Source organism: Salvelinus fontinalis, chromosome 1 (assembly GCF_029448725.1).
Source record: "Salvelinus fontinalis isolate EN_2023a chromosome 1, ASM2944872v1, whole genome shotgun sequence".
Classification (NCBI taxonomy): domain Eukaryota; kingdom Metazoa; phylum Chordata; class Actinopteri; order Salmoniformes; family Salmonidae; genus Salvelinus; species Salvelinus fontinalis.
In genome coordinates this window covers 76509333-76534103 of record NC_074665.1, presented here as the reverse complement: position 1 = coordinate 76534103, position 24771 = coordinate 76509333, and the positions used below count along the sequence as shown (strand labels likewise).

At 45.8% G+C, this 24771-nt stretch overlaps 2 protein-coding genes across 8 annotated transcripts in view; one reads left to right on the top strand and one right to left on the bottom strand.

Annotated features, from left to right (window-relative positions):
• LOC129862220 (class A basic helix-loop-helix protein 15-like) overlaps positions 1 to 7690 on the top strand; it is a 41352-nt gene extending 33662 nt beyond the window's left edge. For all 7 annotated transcript variants that reach the window (XM_055933701.1, XM_055933692.1, XM_055933712.1 and 4 more), the window contains one exon: positions 3232 to 7690. In XM_055933701.1, the coding sequence (XP_055789676.1) occupies positions 3272 to 3847 (576 nt within the window). In that variant the 5' untranslated portion in view covers positions 3232 to 3271 and the 3' untranslated portion in view covers positions 3848 to 7690. The remainder of the gene's footprint in view (positions 1 to 3231) is intronic.
• The window catches only part of LOC129862247 (tectonin beta-propeller repeat-containing protein 1-like), a 43336-nt gene continuing 25158 nt past the window's right edge, over positions 6594 to 24771 (bottom strand). Inside the window, 22 exon segments of the mRNA XM_055933724.1 lie at positions 6594 to 8712; positions 8859 to 8978; positions 9121 to 9227; positions 9351 to 9443; positions 9731 to 9866; positions 9972 to 10146; positions 12351 to 12407; positions 12561 to 12640; positions 12787 to 12986; positions 15283 to 15410; positions 19336 to 19493; positions 19772 to 19921; positions 20019 to 20171; positions 20376 to 20421; positions 20423 to 20519; positions 21265 to 21854; positions 22055 to 22206; positions 22435 to 22536; positions 22857 to 22957; positions 23206 to 23380; positions 23536 to 23661; positions 23808 to 23930. Of these exon segments, the coding sequence (XP_055789699.1) occupies positions 8536 to 8712; positions 8859 to 8978; positions 9121 to 9227; positions 9351 to 9443; positions 9731 to 9866; positions 9972 to 10146; positions 12351 to 12407; positions 12561 to 12640; positions 12787 to 12986; positions 15283 to 15410; positions 19336 to 19493; positions 19772 to 19921; positions 20019 to 20171; positions 20376 to 20421; positions 20423 to 20519; positions 21265 to 21854; positions 22055 to 22206; positions 22435 to 22536; positions 22857 to 22957; positions 23206 to 23380; positions 23536 to 23661; positions 23808 to 23930 (3246 nt within the window). The 3' untranslated portion in view covers positions 6594 to 8535.

Below are 24771 nucleotides of genomic sequence, written 5' to 3'. Positions count from 1 at the left end.
GGTGGGATTTGAAATGGTTGGTGCTCGGTTTGTTAACTTGGCTTTCGAAGACTTTAGAAAGGCAGGGCAGGATGGATATACGTAGGTCTGTAACAGTTTGGGTCTGGAGTGTCTCCCCCTTTGAAGAGGGGGATGACCGTGGCCGCTTTCTAAATCTTTTGGAATCTCAGACGATACGAAAGAGAGTTTGAACAGACTAGTAATAGGGGTTGCAACAATTTCGGCAGATAATTTTAGAAAGAGAGGGTCCAGATTGTCTCGCACAGCTGATTTGTAGGGATCCAGATTTTGCAGCTCTTTCAGAACATCAGCTGTCTGGATTTGGGTGAAGGAGAAGTGGGGGGGGGGGGGGGGGGGGGGGGAAATGCTTATTGAAATTCTCGATTATTGTGGATTTATTGGTGGTGACAGTGTTTCCTAGCCTCAGTGCAGTGGGCAGCAGGGAGGAGGTGCTCTTATTCTCCATGGACTTTACAGTGTCCCAAAACATTTTGGAATTAGTGCTGCAAGATGCAAATTTCTGTTTGAAAAAGCTAGCCTTTGCTTTCCTAACTGACTGTGTATATTGGTTCCTGACTTCGCTGAGAAGTTGCATATCGCGGGGACTATTTGATGCTAGTGCAGTACACCACAGGATGTTTTTGTGCTGGTCAAGGGCAGTCAAGTCTGGAGTGAACCAAGGGCTATATCTGTTCTAGGTTCTACATTTTTTGAAAGGGGCATGATTATTTAAGATGGTGAGGAAAGCACTTTTAAAGAACAACCATGCATCTTCTACTGACGGGATGAGGTCAATATCTTTCCAGGATACCCAGGCCAGGTCGATTAGAAAGGCCTACTCGCAGAAGTGGAATTGTTTGACAGTGATGAGGGGTGGTTGTTTGACCGCGGACCAATAACGGACGCAGGCAACGAGGCAGTGATTGCTGAGATCCTGGTTGAAAACAGCAGAGGTGTATTTAGAGGGCAGGCTGGTTAGGATGATATCTATGAGGGTGCCCGTGTTAACGGATTTGGGGTTGTACCTGGTAGTTTCCTTGATCATTTTTGTGAGATTGAGGGCATCTAGCTTAGATTGTAGGACGGCCGGGGTGTTAAGCATATCCCAGTTTAGGTCACCTAACACAACAAACTCTGGAGGTAGATTGGGGCTAATCAATTCACATATGGTGTCCAGGGCACAGCTGGGAGCAAGCGGCAACAGTGAGAGACTTATTTCTGGAGAGATGGATTTTTAAAAGGAGAAGCTCGAACTGCTTGGGCATAGATCTGGATAGTATGACAGAACTCTGCAGGCTATCTCTGCAGTAGATTGCAACTCCACCCCCTTTAGCAGTTCTATCTTGATGGGAAATGTTGTATTTGGGGATGGAAATTTCAGAATTTTTGGACAGGATTCAGATTCAGGATTCCAGGATTCAGCCAGGATTCAGGATTCAGACAGGATTCAGACACGGCTAGGACATCAGGGTTGGCGGAGTGTGCTAAATCAGTGAATAAAGCAAATTTAGGGAGGGGGCTTCTGATGTTAACATGCATGAACCCAAGGCTTATGCGGTTACAGAAGTCAACAATGAGAGTGCCTGGGGACACACAGGGCCTGGGTTAACCTCTACATCACCAGAGGAACAGAGGAGGAGTAGGATGAGGGTACGGCTAAAGGCTATAGGAAATGGTCGTCTAGTGCGTTGGGAACAGAGAATAAAAGGAGCAGATTTCTGGGCGTAGTAGGATAGATTCAGGGCATAATGTACAGACAAGGGTATGGTAGGCTACGAGTACAGTGGAGGTAAACCTAGGCATTGAGTGACAATGAGAGAGGTTGCATCTCTGGAGGCACCAGTTAAGCTAGGTGAGGTCTCCGCATGTGTGGATGTGGGACAAAGGAGCTATCTAAGGTATGTTGAGCGGGACTAGGGGCTCCGCAGTAAAATAAAACAATGAGAGCTACCCTAAACAACAGTATGGAAGGCATATTGACATTAGAGAGAGACATAAAGCAATCACAGGTGTTGATCGGGGGAGCTAAGACAACATAGGGTAAGACAACAACGGGTAAACAGCTAAGACAACAACAACAACGGGTAAATGGCGATGAATGGGCAGAAAGGGTCAGTTAGCTACACACGGTGCCTGACTTCGAGGCTCGGGCCGACAGATAAACAAAATGAAGTACAGTGTTAATGAACAGTCTACACAGCTGTGTAGCCGAGTGATTATAGGGTCCAATGAGCAGCAATAGATGAAACAGGGAGCCGTTCGATAGTCGTTGCTACGCTAGGCGAGCGGGAGACACAGCATTCGGGGCCAGCAGATGGGTCTTCACCGACATGGGTCTTCACCGACATCCACAACGCAGAAGCCGGTTGAGAGCACATCGGTTGAATTACGTCAGCAGACCAGTCGTGATGGATCGGCGGGGCTCTGTGTCGACAAAGGGTCCAGGCCAATTGGCAAGAGAGGTATTGTAGTTGGTGTACTTCGTTGGCTAGCTGGGAGATGGGCCTAGCTCGAGGCTAGCTCAAGGCTAACTGGTGCTTACTTCTGGACAGGGGCGTTAGCCACAATAGCCACTCGGTAGCAGCTAGCTAGCTGCGATTATCCGGTGTAATGGTCCAGAGCTTGCAGCAGGAATCCGGTAATGTAGTGGAGAAAAGCAGTCCGATATGCTCAGGGCTGTTAGCGCGCTGTGCAGACTGGCAGATATTATCCGGGCTAAAGTGGCTGGTGTCTGAGCTAAAGGTAAAGACCGCTAGCAGTGGCTAACAATGACTAAATAGCTAGTAGCTCATTAGCTGGCTAACTTCTGATGGCTTGCCTCTGATGGAGGTTCCAGTTATAAGGTCTAAAAAAATAGCAGATCCGTACCACATTGGATGAGGCGAGTTGCAGAAAGGTATATTTAATTCAAAAATGGAAAAAAGAGATTGAAATATATTGAAATATATACAAAGCTTAATATATATAGCTCATTATTGTTATTTTATTGTGTTTGTTTTTTTAAAGATTTTTTTTAAATTTAGTAAACATGTGACATAAAATTTGATTGGATGATTTGATTTGAGAGTGGAAGGGGAAAATGGTGGTCAAAAAGCTGCATATTCCAACTTGAGTATTTAAACTAATTTGTAACACTGTAGCCCTCAGGGCAAAAGCACTGCCACTTGTTTGCTTATCTCTTCCTTGACAAGTCCTTTCTATAACCAGTTGTTGTTTCTGTTGTCTTTCAAGGCTGTTGTGAGGAAGAGGGGTAACTAAATCAGGCTGAAGGATGAAGTCTAAAGGGAAGGCCGCTAAGTCATCCAGAAAACCCTGGACCGGGCAAGACCTGGACCTTGAACCAGAGAACAGAGAACCAGGCACCAGCGAACAGGAGGGCTCTGAGGCCTCGGTCCGTATTGGAGGCTCCTGGAGAGGCATTCTGAGGGGCGGGGACCGCGAGCGAGGCGGAGGCGGTGGCACCACCCACGGCCCCCACAGACACCGACGGTCTCACAACAGCAACAAAGAACGCAACGTCCGGCGGCTGGAGAGCAACGAGCGGGAGCGCCAGCGCATGCACAAACTTAACAACGCCTTCCAGGCTCTTAGAGAGGCCATTCCGCATGTCAAAATGGACAAGAAGCTCTCCAAGATCGAGACGCTGACGTTGGCTGAGAACTACATCAAGTCCCTGACCTCCATCATCCTGGGGATTTCCAGCGCCCGCCTGCCCCCTGGTGAGACACCGACAGAGGCTAGCGCTGCCAGACTGCTCCAGTTTTACCAGCAGCACCTGGAGGAGGATGGGCATGAGAGCCTGTCTCAGTTCCTTACCCAAATCCACAGCTTCTGCCAGGAGAGCTAACATCTAGCCTCAGTTCCTCACCCAGATCTACAGCTTCAGCCAGGAGAGCTAACATCTAGCCTCAGTTCCTCACCCAGATCCACAGCTTCAGCCAGGAGAGCTAACATCTAGCCTCAGTTCCTCACCCAGATCCACAGCTTCAGCCAGGAGAGCTAACATCTAGCCTCAGTTCCTCACCTAGATCCACAGCTTCAGCCAGGAGAGCTAACATCTAGCCTCAGTTCCTCACTCAGATCCACAGCTTCAGCCAGGAGAGCTAACATCTAGCCTCAGTTCCTCACCTAGATCCACAGCTTCAGCCAGGAGAGCTAACATCTAGCCTCAGTTCCTCACCTAGATCCACAGCTTCAGCCAGTAGAGCTAACATCTAGCCTCAGTTCCTCACCTAGATCCACAGCTTCAGCCAGGAAAGTTAACAGCTTGCAGGTGCTAACTCCACAGCCAAAGAGTTGAAGCATCCAGGCTTGACTTGAGGAGCGAATCTCAACTGAAACCCTATCTACCATATTGTACACCACTACTCTACTTATGACCATGGCCAAAAGTAGTGCACAGAATGGGGAAAGGGTGTCTGAGAGGCAGCCTTATACTCCGACAAGCTAGTGAGCTATAGTGACATACCTGACCATGCACTAAATGGAGCACACAAGAACTTGCCTCAGTAACTCCATGAGACAGTGGTGGGAGGTAATTTGGAGCACTGTACCCTTGACATTCATTCTCAGAAACATAATGGTGGAGTACAAGTGAAGACAGACAGACAGGCAAAGAGCACCAGCAGCCTGTGGACTATGTCAGATTAGACAAAGGCCTAGCCAGAGCTGTGACAGACAGAATCCCCAAAGGACCATGATATAACTTCTAGAACAGTGGAACTTAAAGTTTATCTCACGTGGGATTCTGATTCTGATTTGTGGTGAGACCCAAGTCAAAGTACATTCCAGTGCCATTTCATCTGTTTTCTTAATTTTATTCTGTCATTTTTATAGCTGGCGATTAACTGTAGTTACCTGATTGGTCAGAAATGTAAAATAACTGATTCTTAAAGTATAGTATTCTCCAGCATACACTGTAGCCCACAGGGGCCCAAACTGTGTATATAGGACAGGCCACCCTAGCTGTAGATAGGACAGGCCACCCTAGCTGTAGATAGGACAGGCCACCCTAGCTGTAGATAGGACAGGCCACCCTAGCTGTAGATAGGACAGGCCACCCTAGCTGTAGATAGGACAGGCCACCCTAGCTGTAGATAGGACAGGCCACCCTAGCTGTAGATAGGACAGGCCACCCTAGCTGTAGATAGGACAGGCCACCCTAGCTGTAGATAGGACAGGCCACCCTAGCTGTAGATAGGACAGGCCACCCTAGCTGTAGATAGGACAGGCCACCCTAGCTGTAGATAGGACAGGCCACCCTAGCTGTAGATAGGACAGGCCACCCTAGCTGTAGATAGGACAGGCCACCCTAGCTGTAGATAGGACAGGCCACCCTAGCTGTAGATAGGACAGGCCACCCTAGCTGTAGATAGGACAGGCCACCCTAGCTGTAGATAGGACAGGCCACCCTAGCTGTAGATAGGACAGGCCACCCTAGCTGTAGATAGGACAGGCCACCCTAGCTGTAGATAGGACAGGCCACCCTAGCTGTAGATAGGACAGGCCACCCTAGCTGTAGATAGGACAGGCCACCCTAGCTGTAGATAGGACAGGCCACCCTAGCTGTAGATAAATGTTTTCAACCTTTTAGGAACAATGTTTGTTTTCCCAGCTGAGCACTACCTCTGGACACAACAGTCACATACAGGACAAGGATATGCGTACCTATACTGGTCCCACAGACGGCCTCTGGACACAACAGTCACATACAGGACAAGGATATGCGTACCTATACTGGTCCCACAGACTGCCTCTGGACACAACAGTCACATACAGGACAAGGATATGCGTACCTATACTGGTCCCACAGACTGCTTCTGAGCGCAACAGTCACATACAGGACAAGGATATGCCTACCTATACTGGTCCCACAGACTGCCTCTGGACACAACAGTCACATACAGGACAAGGATATGCGTACCTATACTGGTCCCACAGACTTTAGTCAAATACTGTACTGTTTAAGGAAGGGAAAGAATACACACTGTAATTTAAATGAAGTGTAAATTATTAGAAACATATTTGTATGTATATATTACATTTGGGGGTGGTTGACACAGTTATTTAATTGCAGAGTGGAAGACAGGTAGGTGGGACAAACAGTTTGAAGGGTTGGAGCAGGGAATTGAACTTATGCCTCTGGTGGGAAGAAGAAGCCAGCAGTGTTACCGCTAGACCACAGGATCTACACAGAGCCATTTGTGTACATGGCAAAATGTACAGTATGTGTTGACCAAGTTGTTTTATCTCCATGACCCTATGGTATCTTGTGTTTTTATGGTTCTGGGACATGCATGTCGGTAGCTCAGTTGGTAGAGCATGGCGTTTCCAATGCCAGGATAATCGGTTCAATTCCCAATTGTACACAAAAAGTATGCAAGCATGACTGTAAGTTACCTGGAATAAATGCATCAGCTAAATGGCATATTTTCAAATGTTATTAGAACAGTGGTGTATGTGTAAAAGGTGAACGTAATAATTATGTTGCTCTTACAATGTGTGTTTGAATGATACTTCTGTAATATCTTTGTAAACCTGAGTTCTCCTGAGACTCCAAAAAAGTGTGAATTGAAAAATGTAAAACGAGAATCTTCCTTATCAATAATCACATTTATTGAGAGGACATTGACCATGCACACTATTAGAAGGAAGAAATATATAGCTCAATAACACCCTTGTTGGAGTTGGAACAGTACCGGCTTATAGTATTCTAGTTTACACCATAATCAATGAAAGCAATGGAATCCTCAAGTGAAAAGTCCTCTGCTAGACTTATGATTTTCATGCTATGGTGTACCCCCTTCACATCCCAACCTATACGTGTAATGTGTCCCTCCTTTAGGATAAATCCTGTACTGTAGTAACAGCAGTACAGGATTGACTGAGTACATACTCAGTGTCATTATCAAACAATGCACTTGTTGTATTAGGAACTGCCATAGGAAGATAAAGTGACAGTATTCACAGATACACAGTTTTCTGGACAATTAATGATTTGTAGTTGCAGTATATCAGTCACTATTGGATCTTCATCTTTCAGTTACAGCAGTAAGATGAATGAATGCCCAAACGTGATAGTTTCAGCCTTTGTGGTTTAAAGATAATAGTTTACTGCTAAAATCATAGGTGAAAAATATGCAGATAATAGTGTTAAAACTCTTATTTTCCTGAGAAACAAACAAATGAACTTTTAAGCCTTTCAAAGACATCATTTTTCAAGCAATTTGCATTTTTTATGAAAATAAGAATATGTACTTTCTTTTCAAGAGTAGCACAAAAATGCTATAGAAAAAAACTGTCCCCTAGGAACATGGACATATAAACTCTTATGTCACGCCCTGGCCTTAGTATTCTTTGTTTTCTTTATTATTTTAGTTAGGTCAGGGTGTGACATGGGGAATGTATGTATTTTTGGATTGTCTAGGGGTTTGTATGTTAAATGGGTCAGTGTCTTGTCTAGGTGTTTGTATGTCTATGGCTGCCTAGATTGGTTCTCAATTAGAGGCAGCTGTGGTTCATTGTCTCTGATTGAGAGCCATATTTAAGGCAGCCATAGGCATTGGGTTTTGTGGATAATTGTCGATGTAGAACGTTTGTAGCTTTTGTATTGCACTTACGTTTGTTTCGTTTTGTTATAAGTGTTCGTTTTGTGTTTCACTCGTCTCAAATAAAAGAGATGTATTTTCCACACGCTGCGCCTTGGTCCACTCATTATCCTCAAGACGATCTTAACTGTGGCCATCACAGATACAAACCATTCAGGAGAAAGGCATATAACTGTAAAAGCGCCATGTGCTATCAAAGGATTAATAACCTAAATTATTCTCGGTAAATAGTTTATTGTTTTTGATGTGACTTCAGTGGAATCTCTACGTTACCAGCAGGTACAAAGTAGGAAGTATAGTAACTTATTGGGACAGAATCAGTAAAAACTACTGATCGCCCACTTTCACAGAATCATACATCGCCCACCTTCACAGAATCATACATCGGCCCAATAACATTGAATACCCCAGAAAACACTTCTTACGTTATATTTTAAAAAGTTAAAGCTATCACCAATATAACATAAACAAAACATCTATTCACATACAGCACTGTACACACCTACACACAGAAAAAAAACATTCAACCAAAAAATAACAATAAATAAAACAAAAAGTTATCTTTAGACCACAGATTTAAATAACGATGATGCAATGTTCGAAGACTGAGTCACACTGTTTAAAATGACTAGTGCTCTATGTGGGAAATGTTGAACATGACCTGCTAGTTGTGAAGAGAGAAGGTGATTGGCTGAGTCAAGCTGAGTGCACAGAGCTAGGGTTCAAAGGTAATTGAACACAACCAGGTGATTGGACAGAATAAGAGTTTTACTTCAGACACTTAGAGGTTGAGGCTGGAGCTGGGAGCTACAGTACAGTGTGGATGGTGGAGTAGTTGCATTGGGGTGTTTTTTTTGTAGCGAGAGTTGGGCTGAAGACAGAACAGAGATACAGTGTCCACTGGCAAATACTCTATGTGTGTGTGTGTTTAACACCTGACAGCGTTCCCGTTCTCCTCTGTGTTCCTGAAGGAGAGCGGTCTGCGGTGCGGAGGGGGGCGGAGGGGGCCTGTTACGGAGGCGGTAAGGGAGGGTGTCAGGGAGGGCATACGGACACGGGGAGCCTCGAAGGAGTTCCCTCTCACAGTGATGTGGTCCCAGCCACCCTGATGAGAGAGAGGAAGAGAAGGATAGAGGGAGAGACAGAGAGCGAGAGAGAGAGAGAGTCAGACAGCCCCCCCACCACGAAAGTCATTGGTGTTGCAGAAGCAGGTTGGTGAGTCAGGGTTAGAGGTAAGGTTAAGGGTTTCACCCCGATGCCGTAGTCCCACGACTGTCCCTTTGGGTCCATGGGCTGAACCCCCAGACGGTGGCAGACTGTCCCACAGCTCAGACTGTGGCTGCCTTGCACCTTGTCAGCTATGATCCACACCTACACAACAACAATGAGAAGGGTTGAGTTACTCAACACAGTGCAATGTCAAGAAGTTAGAATTTTGAAAAAAGAGAAAGTCATTATGATTCATTAATGCCAACAACAACCACCCAGGTTTTAGATTGTAGGTTCTGCTCACCTGGTCCAGAGGTCCTACGGAGACCTTGCGTACATTGTTGGAGATGTGTTCCCATGACGATCCCTGGGGGTAGCTAGGAGTCAGGCCCTGTCTGAACCACAGGTTACCTGGATGGAGAGCACCAAATTAAAATCATGACAAAAATAAAGAAGAGATGGTTCAACTAATATACGTCTGACAATAATAAAGGTCCATGTCATAGTAAGTCATGACATTCTCATCTGTAGTACCATGTTGATCCACTGTGTAGACTGATGTCCTCCCTACAGACACCTGTTGGAGCTTCTGTCTGGCTGGAGAGGGGATGTGGTACCAGCAGTCTCCTACAGGGGGCAATAGTACATTAAACAGCCAGTGATTTGAGTCTTCTCTCATCATTATATCTCTGTGATAGGAACCAGAACTCAGAGAGAGGTAAGCTCCTCCCGAAAACAAACATTGAGCTAATACTGTAAAGCACTTTGTGACAACTGCTGATTTAAAAACGGCTTCAGAAATACATTTGAGTGATTTGACTGAACTGTTGATTAGCAGTAAGACACACAGGACTGAAAGGAGAATCCCTGGGTTCTGTCAGAGACGGTGGGTTCTGCGTGATTCTCTGACTGACCTGAAGGGCTCTGTGCGGACACGGAGCCCCTGTAGAAGGCAGAGCCATCCCTGGCAATGGCCCACACCTGGTTGGCCCCACCGATGGAGATAGACTTAAAGGGCTGGTCTGTGCCCACGTGGAGCCACGACGTCCCCTAGAAACACACGCAACCACTTCTGTTATCAACCACAATGTCTGTGTATTCATGGTGGACATGTGTGTTGTATGTTTACATATTGTGTGTGTGTGTGTGACTCACAGCAGGCATCAGTAGGGTGACTCCCAGTCTACAGAGCACGTCTCCCTTGTTACTGATGGCCCACAGAGGGATCGGCTCAACAATGCTCTGAGCTCCACACGGGATGATGGTCACGTCACTCAACGGGATGGGTGGGACTTCCTGCCATGGCCCTATGGTCGTCAGTTTACAATTCCTGTCAGAGGACATACAAGGGTTGTTCAAATAGGAGTTAAGTCGCACCTAGACCAGTGTACCAACAGTTGAATTAGGTGTGTAAATACTGGGCTGGAGCAAAAACATGCACTCCCTGTGGGTCCCAAAGACCAGGATTGAAGAACTCTGCCCTAGACACTGATCTAACATCAGTTGTTGTGTTTCCTTCCCCCAATGGTTATGGTTAGGATTTAGGTAGAGTAAAGCTGATCCTAGATCTGAGCTTACAGGCAATTTTTTCCCCCAGAGCTCAAACCTAGGGTTGTTTAACCTGTTGGGGATGGGGGCGCTGTTTAGACTATTTATGCTAATGTGGCTAATTTTTTAAACGGCTTCCCACAAAATCCTTGATCGTACAATATGCATATTATTATTATTATTGGATAGAAAACAGTCTATAGTTTCTATAGGAGTTGAAATTTTGTCTCTAAGTGGAACAGAGCCCATTCTACAGCAATTTCCCTGACATGGAGTCAGATTTGAGAAACGTTGGCCACTTTTCTGAAGTCATTTAAAAGGGCTCTGTCGTTGCTATGACTATACGGACACTTCTTACGTCTTCCCCTGGATGCCTTTACGTGATGACGATTCCAACGGGCTCGATTGCTCGTTCACAGGCCCTACAAATGAAAAAAACCTTTAGCTAGCAAGTCTTTTCTTGCTGCGTAACGCGCGTGGAAGACACCGACCCTCTCCTGTTCCAAGCGTTAGTTTAGCCTGTTATATTTCTCCGGTCATCTTTTCACTCGTTATAGGAGTTACAAACATCACAAAGTAGTTAATTTAAAGCGTTTTATAGCAATTTATATCCGTTTAGTGCGATTTTGGGACATTTATTTTTGCAACGATGTGAAAAGTTGGGCACGCTTTTCAGTTCATCCCGAACGTAGTTGACATTTCCACATGGCAAGAGGACAGCTTTCCACCAAAAGACGATTTCTCCCAAGAAAGGATCCTTTGCCCAAGATACTGATGGAAGAACAGCTCAAGGTAGGACATTTTTATTATGATAAATCGTGTTTCTGTCGAAACATTTTAGTGGCTTAGGACGCCATGTTTTTTGACGTAGCTTCGCTTGGCGCAAACTGTATTGAAAAGTAAGGATAAATTAAAAAATGTAATAACGCAATTGTATTAAGAATTAAATTGTCTATCAATCCCTGTCCACCCTATATTTTTTAGTCACGTTTATGAGTATTTATGTATAAGAGTAGATCACTGTCTAAGTGGCGCAAGGACGTTTTCTTTACCAGCTTGTCTACATTTCACATTGTCTAACCATGATTTTGGTGGCTAAATATAAACATTTTCGATCAAACTGTATATGCATGTTGTAATGTGATGTTACAGGAGTGTCATCGGAAGAATTCTGAGAAGGTTAGTGAAAAAATTAATATCTTTTGGCGATGTTGACTTTTATCGCTCACTTTGGCTAGAATCAATGCTGGGCTGCTAATTGCTATGTGCTAAGCTAATATAACGATTTATTGTGTTTTCGCTGTAAGACACTTAGAAAATCTGAAATATTGTCTGTATTCACAGGATCTGTGTCTTTCGATTCGTGTATGCTGTGTATTTTTACGAAATGTTTGATGATTAGTAGTTAGGTAAACACGTTGCTCATTGTAATTATTCTATTCCATTTGTGATGGTGGGTGCAATTGTAAACTATGCCATATACCTGAAATATGCACTTTTTTCTAACAAAACCTATCCCATACCATAAATATGTTATCAGACTGTCATCTAATGAGTTTTTTTGTTGGTTAGGGGCTATAAATATCTTAGTTTAGCCGAATTGGTGATGGCTACTGGTGTTGGTGGACAAATAAAAGATGGTGGATTATGCTAATGTGTTTTTAGGTAATAGATGTACATCTTTACATATTGTGTCTTCCCTGTAAAACATTTTAAAAATCGGAAATGTTGACTGGATTCATAAGATCTGTGTCTTTCATTAGCTGTATTGGACTTTAATGTGTGAAAGTTAAATATTTTAAAAAAATATTTTTTTTGAATTTCGCGGCACTGGTTTTTCAGTGGGGGGGGGGGGGGGGTGCCGCTAGCGCCACGCTGATCCTAGACAGGTTAAACACAGTGGGCAGACTGAGGACAGACCATAGTGTGCTTACTAAACAAATAGTGATGAGGGAACAGGACGATTGTTGTGTAGTGACAAAGTACCTGGCCCATCGCCTACGACGGACAAAGTCCTTCAAGGTCTTGTGGCCATGACACGACCTGGAAGAGTACATACAGAGGGAGGGAGATAAAATACATGATAGTGACAGAAACAAACACATATCATGGCAACTTTCATGCAGGGAAGGATTCAGCTTGATATGTGATAGATAGACCAATGAATATGTATTGGGGAAGGTTAGATACACTCACGTTGGGAAATCAGCTGCATATTGCCAACCCTCTCTGTCTGTCCCTCCAGAGATACCATAGTCAATGGCCCAGTCTGCCACCTGATAGAGACAGAGCAGTTAGCAGAAAAAAATGTGTAGGACTATTTTAGTCATCTAATGGCACTCTGTGCATATTTAGTTCAGGTTCAAAAGTGATATTGTCCTGGGGTGAAATTGAAATGTTTTGTCCGGTTACTGGTACCCACCCATATCCAATGAGGGGATGGAGGCTTGGTGTTGGCCTTGGTACACTCCTGCAGTCCTGTTGCATCACTCCACATGTAACGGTCTGTTGGGAGGCCTCTGTTGGTATATCCTGTGACTGGGTTCCACCTCTGGTTCTCATAAATGTAGACACACTTCACATCTGTCTGGGTGTAGATGTTATCTGTGCTGCTGGCCAGACCTAACAAAGACAAGAGAGGGGTTATAGTCATGAGCTGAGACAAAACAGCCATGAAACATACCCTTACACCCTGACCAAACTGGCCCCGGGTGTGGCCTGTTGTAACATACCCTTACACCCTGACCAAACTGGCCCCGGGCGTGGCCTGTTGTAACATACCCTTACACCCTGACCAAACTGGCCCCGGGCGTGGCCTGTTGTAACATACCCTTACACCCTGACCAAACTGGCCCCGGGCGTGGCCTGTTGTAACATACCCTTACACCCTGACCAAACTGGCCCCGGGCGTGGCCTGTTGATTTTGTCTATCCACACTAGACGCGATCATGACACACAGGTTAAAATACCAAAAACAACTCCGAACCAACTATAATAATTTGGGGACAGGTCGAAACACTTACAGTACCAGTCAAAAGTTTGGACACACCTACTCAGTCAAAGGTTTTTCTTTATTTTTACTATTTTCTACATTTTAGAATAACAGTGAAGACATCAAAACTATGAAATAATAAATATGGAATCATGTAGTGACCAAAAAAGTCATAAACAAATCAAAATATATACAGTGGGGCAAAAAAGTATTTAGTCAGCCACCAATTGTGCAAGTTCTCCCACTTAAAAAGATGAGAGAGGCCTGTAATTTTCATAATAGGTACACTTCAACTATGACAGACAAAATGAGAAAACAAAATCCAGAAAATCACATTGTAGGATTTTTAATGAATTTATTTGCAAATTATGGTGGAAAATAAGTATTTGGTCAAATCAAAAGTTTATCTCAATACTTTGTTATATACCTTTTGTTGGCAATGACAGAGGTCAAACGTAAGTCTTCACAAGGTTCACACACACTGTTGTTGGTATTTTGGCCCATTCCTCCATGAAGATCTCCTCTAGAGCAGTGATGTTTTAGGGCTGTTGCTGGGCAACACGGACTTTCAACTCCCTCCAAAGATTTTCTATGGGGTTGAGATCTGGAGACTGGCTAGGCCAATCCAGGACCTTGAAATGCTTCTTACGAAGCCACTCCTTCGTTGCCCGGGCGGTGTGTTTGGGGTCATTGTAATGCTGAAAGACCCAGCCACGTTTCATCTTCAATGGACTTGCTGATGGAAGGAGGTTTCCACTCAAAACCTCACAATACATAGCCCCATTCATTCTTTCCTTTACACGGATCAGTCGTCCTGGTCCCTTTGCAGAAAAACAGCCCCAAAGCATGATGTTTCCACCCCCATGCTTCACAGTAGGTATGGTGTTCTTTGGATGCAACTCAGCATTCTTTGTCCTCCAAACACGACAAGTTGAGTTTTTACCAAAAAGTAATATTTTGGTTTCATCTGACCATATGACATTCTCCCAATCTTCTTCTGGATCATCCAAATGCTTACTAGCAAACTTCAGACGGGCCTGGACATGTACTGGCTTAAGCAGGGGGACACGTCTGGCACTGCAGGATTTGAGTCCCTGGCGGCGTAGTGTGTTACTGATGGTAGGCTTTGTTACTTTGGTCCCAGCTCTCTGCAGGTCATTCACTAGGTCCCCCCGTGTGGTTCTGGGATTTTTGCTCACCGTTCTTGTGATCCTTTTGACCCCATGGGGTGAGATCTTGCGTGGAGCCCCAGATCGAGGGAGATTATCAGTGGTCTTGTATGTCTTCCATTTCCTAATAATTGCTCCCACAGTTGATTTCTTCAAACCAAGTGGCTTACCTATTGCAGATTCAGTCTTCCCAGCCTGGTGCAGGTCTACAATTATGTTTCTGGTGTCCTTTGACAGCTCTTTGGTCTTGGCCATAGTGGAGTTTGGAGTGTGACTGTTTGAGGTTGTGGACAGGTGTCTTTTATACTGAGAACAAGTTCAAACAGGTGCCATTAATACAGGTAACGAGTGGAGGACAGAGGAGGCTCTTAAAGAAGAAGTTACAAGTCTGTGAGAGCCAGAAATCCTGCTTGTTTGTAGGTGACCAAATACTTATTTTCCACCATAATTTGCAAATAAATTCATTACAAATCCTACAATGTGATTTTCTGGATTTTTTATTCTCATTTCGTTTGTCATAGTTGAAGTGTACCTATGATGAAAATTACAGGCCTCTCTCATCTTTTTAAATGGGAGAACTTGCACAATTGGTGGCTGACTAAATACTTTTTTGCCCCACTGTATTAGTGGCTATACAGTACTTGGTTTATGTTTAGCGTATGCTTTAAGTCCAGTCCAGTAGGTTTATGTTTAGCGTATGCATTAAGTCCAATCCAGTCCAGTAGGTTTATGTTTAGTGTATATTTAGTGTGTTTACCCTGCAAGAATCCCCCTCCATAGCCGCCGGTGTAGACCCAGACAGTGTGGTCGTAGCCAACCCCCCACACCACCCCCAGACTGTTACACTCCACCAGACGCAGGTGGCCCCCCACCTGATGCCAGAACCTGCAGACACACAACGTGGGGTTGAAGACAAAGTAAGGAAAAGTATAACATTTTAAATGAAAGGCTATTCAGACAGTCAAGGCTATTCAGACAGTCAAATCAAATCAAAGTTTATTTGTCACGTGCGCCGAATATCTTACAGTGAACTGCTTACTTACATGCTCTAACCAATAGTGCAAAAAAGGTATTAGGTGAACAATAGGTAAGTAAAGAAATAAAACAACAGTAAAAAGACATGCTATATACAGTAGCGAGGCTATAAAATGTCACAAGCCGGCTCATAGCCTGTGACAAATGAGAAGACACGAACAACAGGTATAGGCCAATTCAAAAGTGTTCTTTATTATTAAACAAACTATTAACTTAAACTAAGAAATAGGAATGAGGTGTGGATGTATCATAATGTAAGGTGTATGTAAAGTGCATGGGTGCATGAATATGTGTGTGTGAACATGACTGAGTGAAAACTATGCAAAACTAAAAAGGAACAAACAAATCATGAGCATACCTGGAGGAGCAGAGAGAGAGAGAGCAAGACAGGGAGAGGTGATTAGTAAGCAGTTTTATACCCTGAGCCCAGGTGGCTCCAATCACTTAACGACCCTCCTCTGCCTGCAGGAGGAACCGCCCCCTGCACTGCAGAGGAGGAGCCGTGACATGTAGCGAGGCTACATACAGACACCGGTTAGTCAGGTTGATTGAGGTAGTATGTACATGTAGATATGGTTAAAGTGACTATGCATATGTGATGAACAGAGAGTAGCAGTAGCGTAAAAGAGGGGTTGGCGGGTGGTGGGTGGCGGGACACAATGCAGATAGCCCGGTTAGCCAATGTGCGGGAGCACTGGTTGGTCGGCCCAATTGAGGTAGTATGTACATGAATGTATAGTTAAAGTGACTATGCATATATGATAAACAGAGAGTAGCAGCAGCGCAAAAGAGGGGTTGGGGGGGGCACACAATGCAAATAGCCCGGGTAGCCATTTGATTACTTGTTCAGGAGTCTTATGGCTTGGGGGTAAAAACTGTTGAGAAGCCTTTTTGCCCTAGACTTGGCACTCCGGTACTGCTTGCCTGCGGTAGTAGAGAGAACAGTCTATGACTGGGGTGGCTGGGGTCTGACAATTTTTAGGGCCTTCTTCTGATACCGCCTGGTGTAGAGGTCGTGGATGGCAGGAAGCTTAGCCCAAGTGATGTACTGGGCCGAACGCACTACCCTCTGTAGTGCTTTGCGGTCAGAGGCCGAGCAATTGCCGTACCAGACAGTGATGCAACCAGTCAAGATGCTCTCGATGTTACAGCTGTAGAAACCTTTGAGGATCTCAGGACCCATGCCACATCTTTAGTTTCTCTTAGTTTCCTGAGGGGGAATAGGCTTTGTCGTGCCCTCTTCACAACTGTCTTGGTGTGTTTGGACCATTCTAGTTTGTTGTTGATGTGGACACCAAGGAACTTGAAGCTCTCAACCTGCTCCACTACAGCCCCGTTGATGAGAATGGGGGTGTGTTCAGTCCACCTTTGACTGTAGTCCACTTCTTAGTCTTGGTTACGTTGAGGGATAGGTTGTTATTCTGCACCACCCGGCCAGGTCTCTGACCTCCTCCCTATAGGCTGTTTCGTCGTTGTCGGTGTTCAGGCTGTTGTGTTGTCTGCAAACTTAATGATGGTGTTGGAGTCTGGCCATGCAGTCGTGGGTGAACAGGGAGTACAGAAGGGGACTGTGCAAGCACCCCTGGGGAGCTCCAGTGTTGAGGATCAGTGTGGCAGTGAGGATCAGTGTTGCTACCTACCCTTACCACCTTGGGGCGGCCTGTCAGGAAGTCCAGGATCCAGTTGCAGAGGGAGGTGTTTAGTCCCAGGATCCTGAGCTTAGTGATGAGCCTTGAGGGTACAATGGTGTTGAACGCTGAGCTGTAGTCAATGAATAGCATTCTCACATAAGTGTTCCTTTTGTCCAGGTGAGAAGGGGCAGTGTGGAGTGCAGCAGAGATTGCATCATCTGTGGATCTGTTTGGGCGATATGCAAATTGGAGTGGGTCTAGGGATTCTGGGATAATGGTGTTGATGTGAGCCATTACCAGCCTTTCAAAGCACTTCATGGCTACGGACGTGAGTGCTCTGGGTCTGTAGTCATTTAGGCAGGTTGCCTTTGTGTTCTTGGGCACAGGGACTGTGGTGGTCTGCTTGAAACATGTTGGTATTACAGACTCAATCAGGAACATGTTGAAAATGTCAGTCAAAGACACCTGCCAGTTGGTCAGCACATGTCCAGAGCACACGTCCTGGTAATCCATCTGGCCCCACAGCCTTGTGTATGTTGACCTGTTTCAACGTCTTACTCACGTCGGCTGTGGAGAGTGTGATCACATCGACGTCCGGAACAGCTGATGCTCTCATGCATGCCTCAGTGTTGCTAGCCTCGAAGCGAGCATAGAAGTGATTTAGCTCGTCTGGTAGGCGAGTGCTTCCTTTTGTAGTTTGTAGTAGTTTGCAAGCCCTGCCACATAAGACGAGCGTCGGAGCCGGTGTAGTATGATTCAATCTTAGCCCTGTATTGACGCTTTTCCTGTTTGATGGTTCGTCGCAGGGCATAGCAGCTTAGAAGCTTATTTCTTGTAAGCTTCCGGGTTAGAGTCCCGCACCTTGAAAGCGGCAGCTCTACCCTTTAGCTCAGTGAGAATGTTGCCTGTAATCCATGGCTTCTGGTTGGGGTATGTACGTACAGTCACTGTGGGGACGACGTCCTCGATGCGCTTATTGATAAAGCCAGTGGCTGATATGGTGTACTCCTCAATGCCATCGGAAGAATCCCGGAACATGTTCCAGTCTGTGATAGCAAAACAGTCCTGTAGTTTAGTATCTGCTTCATCTGACCACTCTTTTATAGACCGAGTCACTGGTGCTTCCTGCTTTAATTTTTGCTTGTAAGCAGGAGTCATGAGGATAGAGTTGTGGTTGGATTTACCAAATGGAGGGCAAGGGAGAGCTTTGTACGCGTCTCCGTGTGTGGATAACAGGTGATCTAGATTTTATTCCCCTCTGGTTGCACATTTAACATGTTGATAGAAATTTGGTAGAACTGATTTAAGTTTACCTGCATTAAAGTCTTCGGCCACTAGGAGTGCCGCCTCTGGGTGAGGGGTTTCCTGTTTGCTTATTTCCTTATACAGCTGACTGAGTGCGGTCTTAGTGCCAGCATCTGTCTGTGGTGGTAAATAAACAGCCACGAAAGTATATCTTAAAACTCTCTAGGCAAGTAGTGTGGCATGCAATTTATCACAATATACTCTACTTCAGTCGAGCAAAATCGAGACACTTCCTTAGATTTCGTGGAACCAGCTGTTGTTTACAAATATGCACAGACCGCACCCCCTCGTCTTACCGGAGTCAAGACTATTCAGACAGTCAAAGCTATTCAGACAGTCAAAGCTATTCAGACAGTCAAAGCTATTCAGACACTCAAGACTATTCAGACACTCAAGACTATTCAGACAGTCAAAGCTATTCAGACAGTCAAAGCTATTCAGACAGTCAAAGCTATTCAGACAGTCAAAGCTATTCAGACAGTCAAAGCTATTCAGACAGTCAAAGCTATTCAGACAGTCAAAGCTATTCAGACAGTCAAAGCTATTCAGACAGTCAAAGCTATTCAGACAGTCAAAGCTATTCAGACAGTCAAAGCTATTCAGACAGTCAAGGCTATTCAGACAGTCAAGGCTATTCAGACAGTCAAGGCTATTCAGACAGTCAAGGCTATTCAGACAGTCAAGACTGTTCAGACAGTCAAATATATCCAGACAGTCAAGACTATTCAGTTGGTAAGTGCATAATCTAATATCTATGTATCTATAAATAATAAATCCATCATATAGTTTTTATCAAGCCTTCATAAAGCATCGATAACAGCCCAGAGGACGTGTCTTACATCTGGTCGCAGGGTGTGGGGTAGGGACAGGCCTCCAGGCTAGGTGAAGGCTCACAGACGAAGATGTCTCCTTTACAGGTGACTGACCAGAGGGCCTGTTTAGAGGGGGGACCCTGGATCCCCCGGGAGTCACAGCACGACACACTCAGTAGGGCCAGCTGGGGGTACAGAGAGACAGTCAAAACATTCCCAGACTACAACTTATAAAGGATAGCATGCAGAGTCTTTATAAGCCCTACATAGAGGCAAAGTCATGCTACATAGGGTCATATAAAATATCCTTACATCTGATGCTTTATTAAATGTGGAATAACCCTTTCACCATCCTTTATTTAGCATGACATTTCCTTATGAATGTACATATGATATTCAGTGAAAATTGAGAACTTGTAATCTGTGTCTGGTTCAGGTGTAAGACAGTGATCATATAACCTACCCAGTCATGCATCTCCAGCTCGGTGGCAGCAGCCAGTCTGATAGGCCACCTCTGTTTGGTACTGTCTGCTGTGTAGATGGCAAACGTGTGTTTGGAGTCATTCAGCACCGGCACCAAGATAGTCACCTCGTTGATGAACGCATGCACGTACTGGACAGAGGGAGGAGAAAAATTATGAATAAATAACTAATTACAAATCACCCAAAATACACACACACACACACACGCACTGTGGCTCTCCCCTCACCTTCTCCTCGTTGAAGTTGTAGTCGAGGAAGAGGACGCCGTTCTGGTTTCCCTCTGGTCCTGAGAACTGCTCCAGGGCAAACCTCACGTCCACCCACTTATAGGGCTTCCAGTCCCTCCACCATTGCATGGTCCCTTTCTTCACCCACACAGACTGGGACGGAGGAGGGAGGGAGGGAGAGAAGGAGGGGACGGATTGGGGGGGGAGGGAGAGAATGAGGGGACGGAGGGGGGAGGGAGGGAGACTAATGAACCTCTATACAACAAGAACAAGTCATTAACAAACTAATTTCATCATGGCAACCAGAAAAAGCATTTGCAAGCATTCAAGTTGTAAGGACGTTCAAGTTGTCGGTACCTGTTCTATGGCCTGTTCGTAGTGTTTAAAGTGGTCCATCTCTCTTGGAGCGTTCGCTGAGCTGCTCAAAGATCTGTTTCCGCCAGGCAGCTGTCTGGGCTGGACTGATGGACAGACTCATGGACTGGACTGATGATGTCTGGGCTGGACTGATGATGTCTGGGCTGGACTGATGGACAGACTCATGGACTGGACTGATGATGTCTGGGCTGGACTAATGGACAGACTCATGGACTGGACTGATGATGTCTGGGCTGGACTGATGGACAGACTCATGGACTGGACTGATGATGTCTGGGCTGGACTGATGGACAGACTCATGGACTGGACTGATGATGTCTGGGCTGGACTGATGGACAGACTCATGGACTGGACTGATGATGTCTGGGCTGGACTGATGGACAGACTCATGGACTGGACTGATGATGTCTGGGCTGGACTGATGGACAGACTCATGGACTGGACTGATGATGTCTGGGCTGGACTGATGGACAGACTCATGGACTGGACTGATGATGTCTGGGCTGGACTGATGGACAGACTCATGGACTGGACTGATGATGTCTGGGCTGGACTGATGGACAGACTCATGGACTGGACTGATGATGTCTGGGCTGGACTGATGGACAGACTCATGGACTGGACTGATGATGTCCGGGCTGGGAAAGACAAATAGACAAAGATCAAAATATTTATCAACAACATGTGAGGAACCACTCCAGTGGTTCAACAACAACAACAACAACAAGCACAGGGACACTGTTCCATCAGCCAGAAGGGTGTGTTCTGGTGTAATTGGAGCTGGAGTTTTGTATATTGCTAGGCTTGTTTTGATATGCAGGAGAAATAGAATTTCAGGGCGATACAATATCTACAGTATGTGTCTCACCTGTGGCAGAGTTGAACCAGTTGAGCTGGGAGTGACAGTCCACACCACAGCCTCCTCCACTGACCCATGCCCAGAGCGGGTGTTCATCCGCCCCATACGGCTCCTCCTGACACAGGGTGTAGGTGGCCACAGAAGACAGGCTACAGGTGTCAGCCGCGTCCCCTCTCACCCCAGCAGGCCCGACAGCCAGGTGAGTCTGGGCCTCTTCTAGGTCTACGTTACTCCATTGGGGTTCCCCAGGCCCTCCTGACAGGCTGGGGGACAGAACCAGGGCCAGAGGGGGAGACTTGGCACCTGCTTCCCGAAGAGAGGCCTCCTCTTCTGGGATAGAGGGACCGACGGTGACGGCAGTGGTGGCCCCCTCCCGTTTGACCTTGCGGTCAGCGAGCATCTCGGAGATGAAGCTGTCGCTGGTGACCTTGGGGATGCGTGGTTTGGGGATGTCGGGGTAAACGGGAGGGGGATCGGGGGGAGGGGAGGAGGGGCAGGCCCCTACTTCTAGGACTGCCCTCTGTGGACCGTTCTCTGTGTCTGAGTCTTCACTCATCACAGACTGTGCTCGCACCTCTCCACTGAAGAAACAACCAGCACTGTGTGAGAGAGAAAGAGAGAGACACACACAGATAGAGACAGACAGAGAGAGAGAGAGAAAGAGAGAGATAAACTATTAGTATTACACAGAGCACCCAGCTGGCAGACTGCTTGGCTAATTGCTTTCTGCAGCCGAGGTTGCCCAAGCAGTGAAAACAATGTGTGTGTGTTTATGTGTGTGTTCATGTCCCCAGCCCACCTGTGCAAACTGCTACTGCTGGCGGAGGAGTGGGACCTGATGTCTCCGTCTCGGGGCACATTGACAGCCTTCCAGGCTTTACCACTCAACTCACTGGAGGTCACACCCTGACGGAAATACACTGCTCGGTCCTCACAGCTGATACCCCACACCTGGACGGGACAGAACACATGAGGCGAGAGCCAGACAAGAAACTAACATGACACTGTGTTTGTTCTCCATTACTAAACTGCCTTTTAATCATTATGCAAAATGTATTCATTAATTAATGTACAGTTTATGATATTAAGCCCATGCCGTAAGGCTTGGCTATGAGAGTCTAAGGGAACTTTCTAATTAGTTGAATAAGCAGAGGAAATAGTTCGGTCATGGCTCCTTACCTGGTCGTTGAGACCCACGTTGATCATGACCATCTCCCCGATCATCCCGATCCAGCCTGAACCACGGGGGTTATAGGAGTTGACGCCACGTCTGAACCATACCTAACAGGTACCGACAGAAGATCATCAGGGAAACAGTCATGACTGAATGATTCATAACCAGAGGTAGACGTGGCGGAATTAAAATGACATTTGTGTTTTTTGCCTGAATTCTTCCTTTAGCTCATGTTCATCATTGTCCAGCACCACATTAACTATCATCAATAAATTCATAATCATTTTTTTGTTTCATTTTTTAAGCGTCTTTGAGATTCTTCATGTAATGAAAAGTGCTATTTAAATGAAATCTATTAGTATCATTATGTCCAACAATGAAGCATAGAAATGAGTGTTCAGTTATGGACACAGTGGTATTGTCTTACCTTGTTGTCCTTGGTGACAGCCCAGACTACGTTGTCCCCCACAGCCACGTGGATGGCCCCGGCCTCTGGGTTGGGAGAGTCCACCACTACCCAGGAGGAGCCTGGCAGGGAGAGAAGAGGAGTAATGGGGCCATGAGACCAGTACACTCTCTCTCTTCATCTCTCTATCTCTCTCTTTCTTTTGCTCTCTCCTTCTCTCTCGCTCTCTGTCTCTCTTTATCTCTCGCTTTGTCTCTCTCTCTCTCTCTCCATTACACAAACACACAAACAGACACAAGCATTCTGTCTCTCTGTGTCTCTCTAACATGCACATCCACGGATACACACACTTCCTCTGTCAACCAGTCACCATGTGGGCAGTCTCTGGTGATGCCCTCCCTGACAATGAGTTGTCCCTCCCAGAGCACGGCCCAGACAAGGTCCCCTGGACCACAGCTGATCTGCACCACCTCCCCAGGCAGAGACACCTCCTCCCAGCCATCCCCCTCTGGGCGGTGGTGGTGGATACCCTCACGAAACCACACCTAATGACCCAGATCAAACAACCAGTCAATCAAATGATTTAGAAATACATTAGAGTTGTGTACAACCTGGCAGTGTTTTGTGATCTCTGAAGATATGACCTCCCCCTCTGAGCTGTGTGTGTCTGTGTGTGTGTGTGTGTTTGTGTATGAGTTACCTTGCCCTGTAGAGAGACGGCCCACAGAGACAACCTCCCCCTGGGCTCCTCACTGATCTCCCAGCCTCCACAGCTGATGTCATTAAAGGGGTCTGGAAGGGGACCACTGTGACCCTCTGACGGGATCTGGTAACAGAGAGAGAGACAGGTCAACACACACACACACACACACACACACTGTAAACTACAGTACATGATGAGTACAATACACTGCAGAGGTACACAGTTACATCCTGGTTGTGGCAGGTGATTCTATTTCTCCAAATACACACCTTGGCCCAGGTGTCCGTGGCCTTGTACCTCCTGTAGCGCATCCATCGCCTGCGAAGGACACATGAGTTCCACTTCTTGTCTTTGGTGTAGGTGGCAGGAAAGTCCATGGCATAGGTCCAACCCTGCAGACCGTTCCAACGGTATTAGGACACTGCCAGGTTGTTGTTTTGGCTCTCTACTCCAGCACTTTGGATGTGACATGATACCATGGCTATGAGGTTAAAGTGCAGACGGTCAGCTTTTTCATTTGAGGGTATTTTCATCATTATCGGGTGAACCGTTTAGAAATTACTTTTTGTACATAGTCCCCCCATTTTAGGAAACCAAAAGTCCTGGGTGAAATTCACTTATATGTGTATTAAAGTAGTACAAAGTTATGTTTTTGTTAACCTCCCTGTTACTGTAATGGTTAGAGGTTAGCATGTCTTGGGGGTATGATATTTGTGCATCTGTAACTGTCACAAGCCGGCTCATAGCCTGTGACAAATGAGAGGACACGAACAACAGGTATAGGCCAATTCAAAAGTGTTCTTTATTATTAAGCAAACTATTAACTTAAACTAAGAAATAGGAATGAGGTGTGGATGTATCATAATGTAAGGTGTATGTAAAGTGCATGGGTGCATGAATATGTGTGTGAACATGACTGAGTGAAAACTATGCAAAAATACAAAGGAACAAACAAATCATGAGCATACCTGGAGGAGCAGAGAGAGAGAGAGAGCAAGAGTGATTAATGACAGCTTTATACCCTGAGCCCAGGTGGCTCCAATCACTAACGACCCTCCTCTGCCTGCAGGAGGAACCACCCCCTGCACGGCAGAGGAGGAGCCGTGACACCCCCCTCCTTAAAATGAGGGTCCCACCCTCAACCCAACTTCCTCCAACATAATCAAAATAATTCAAATTTCCCAAAAAAACAAATAAACAACAAAAATACCAATCCCGGCTCCTAGCAGTAGC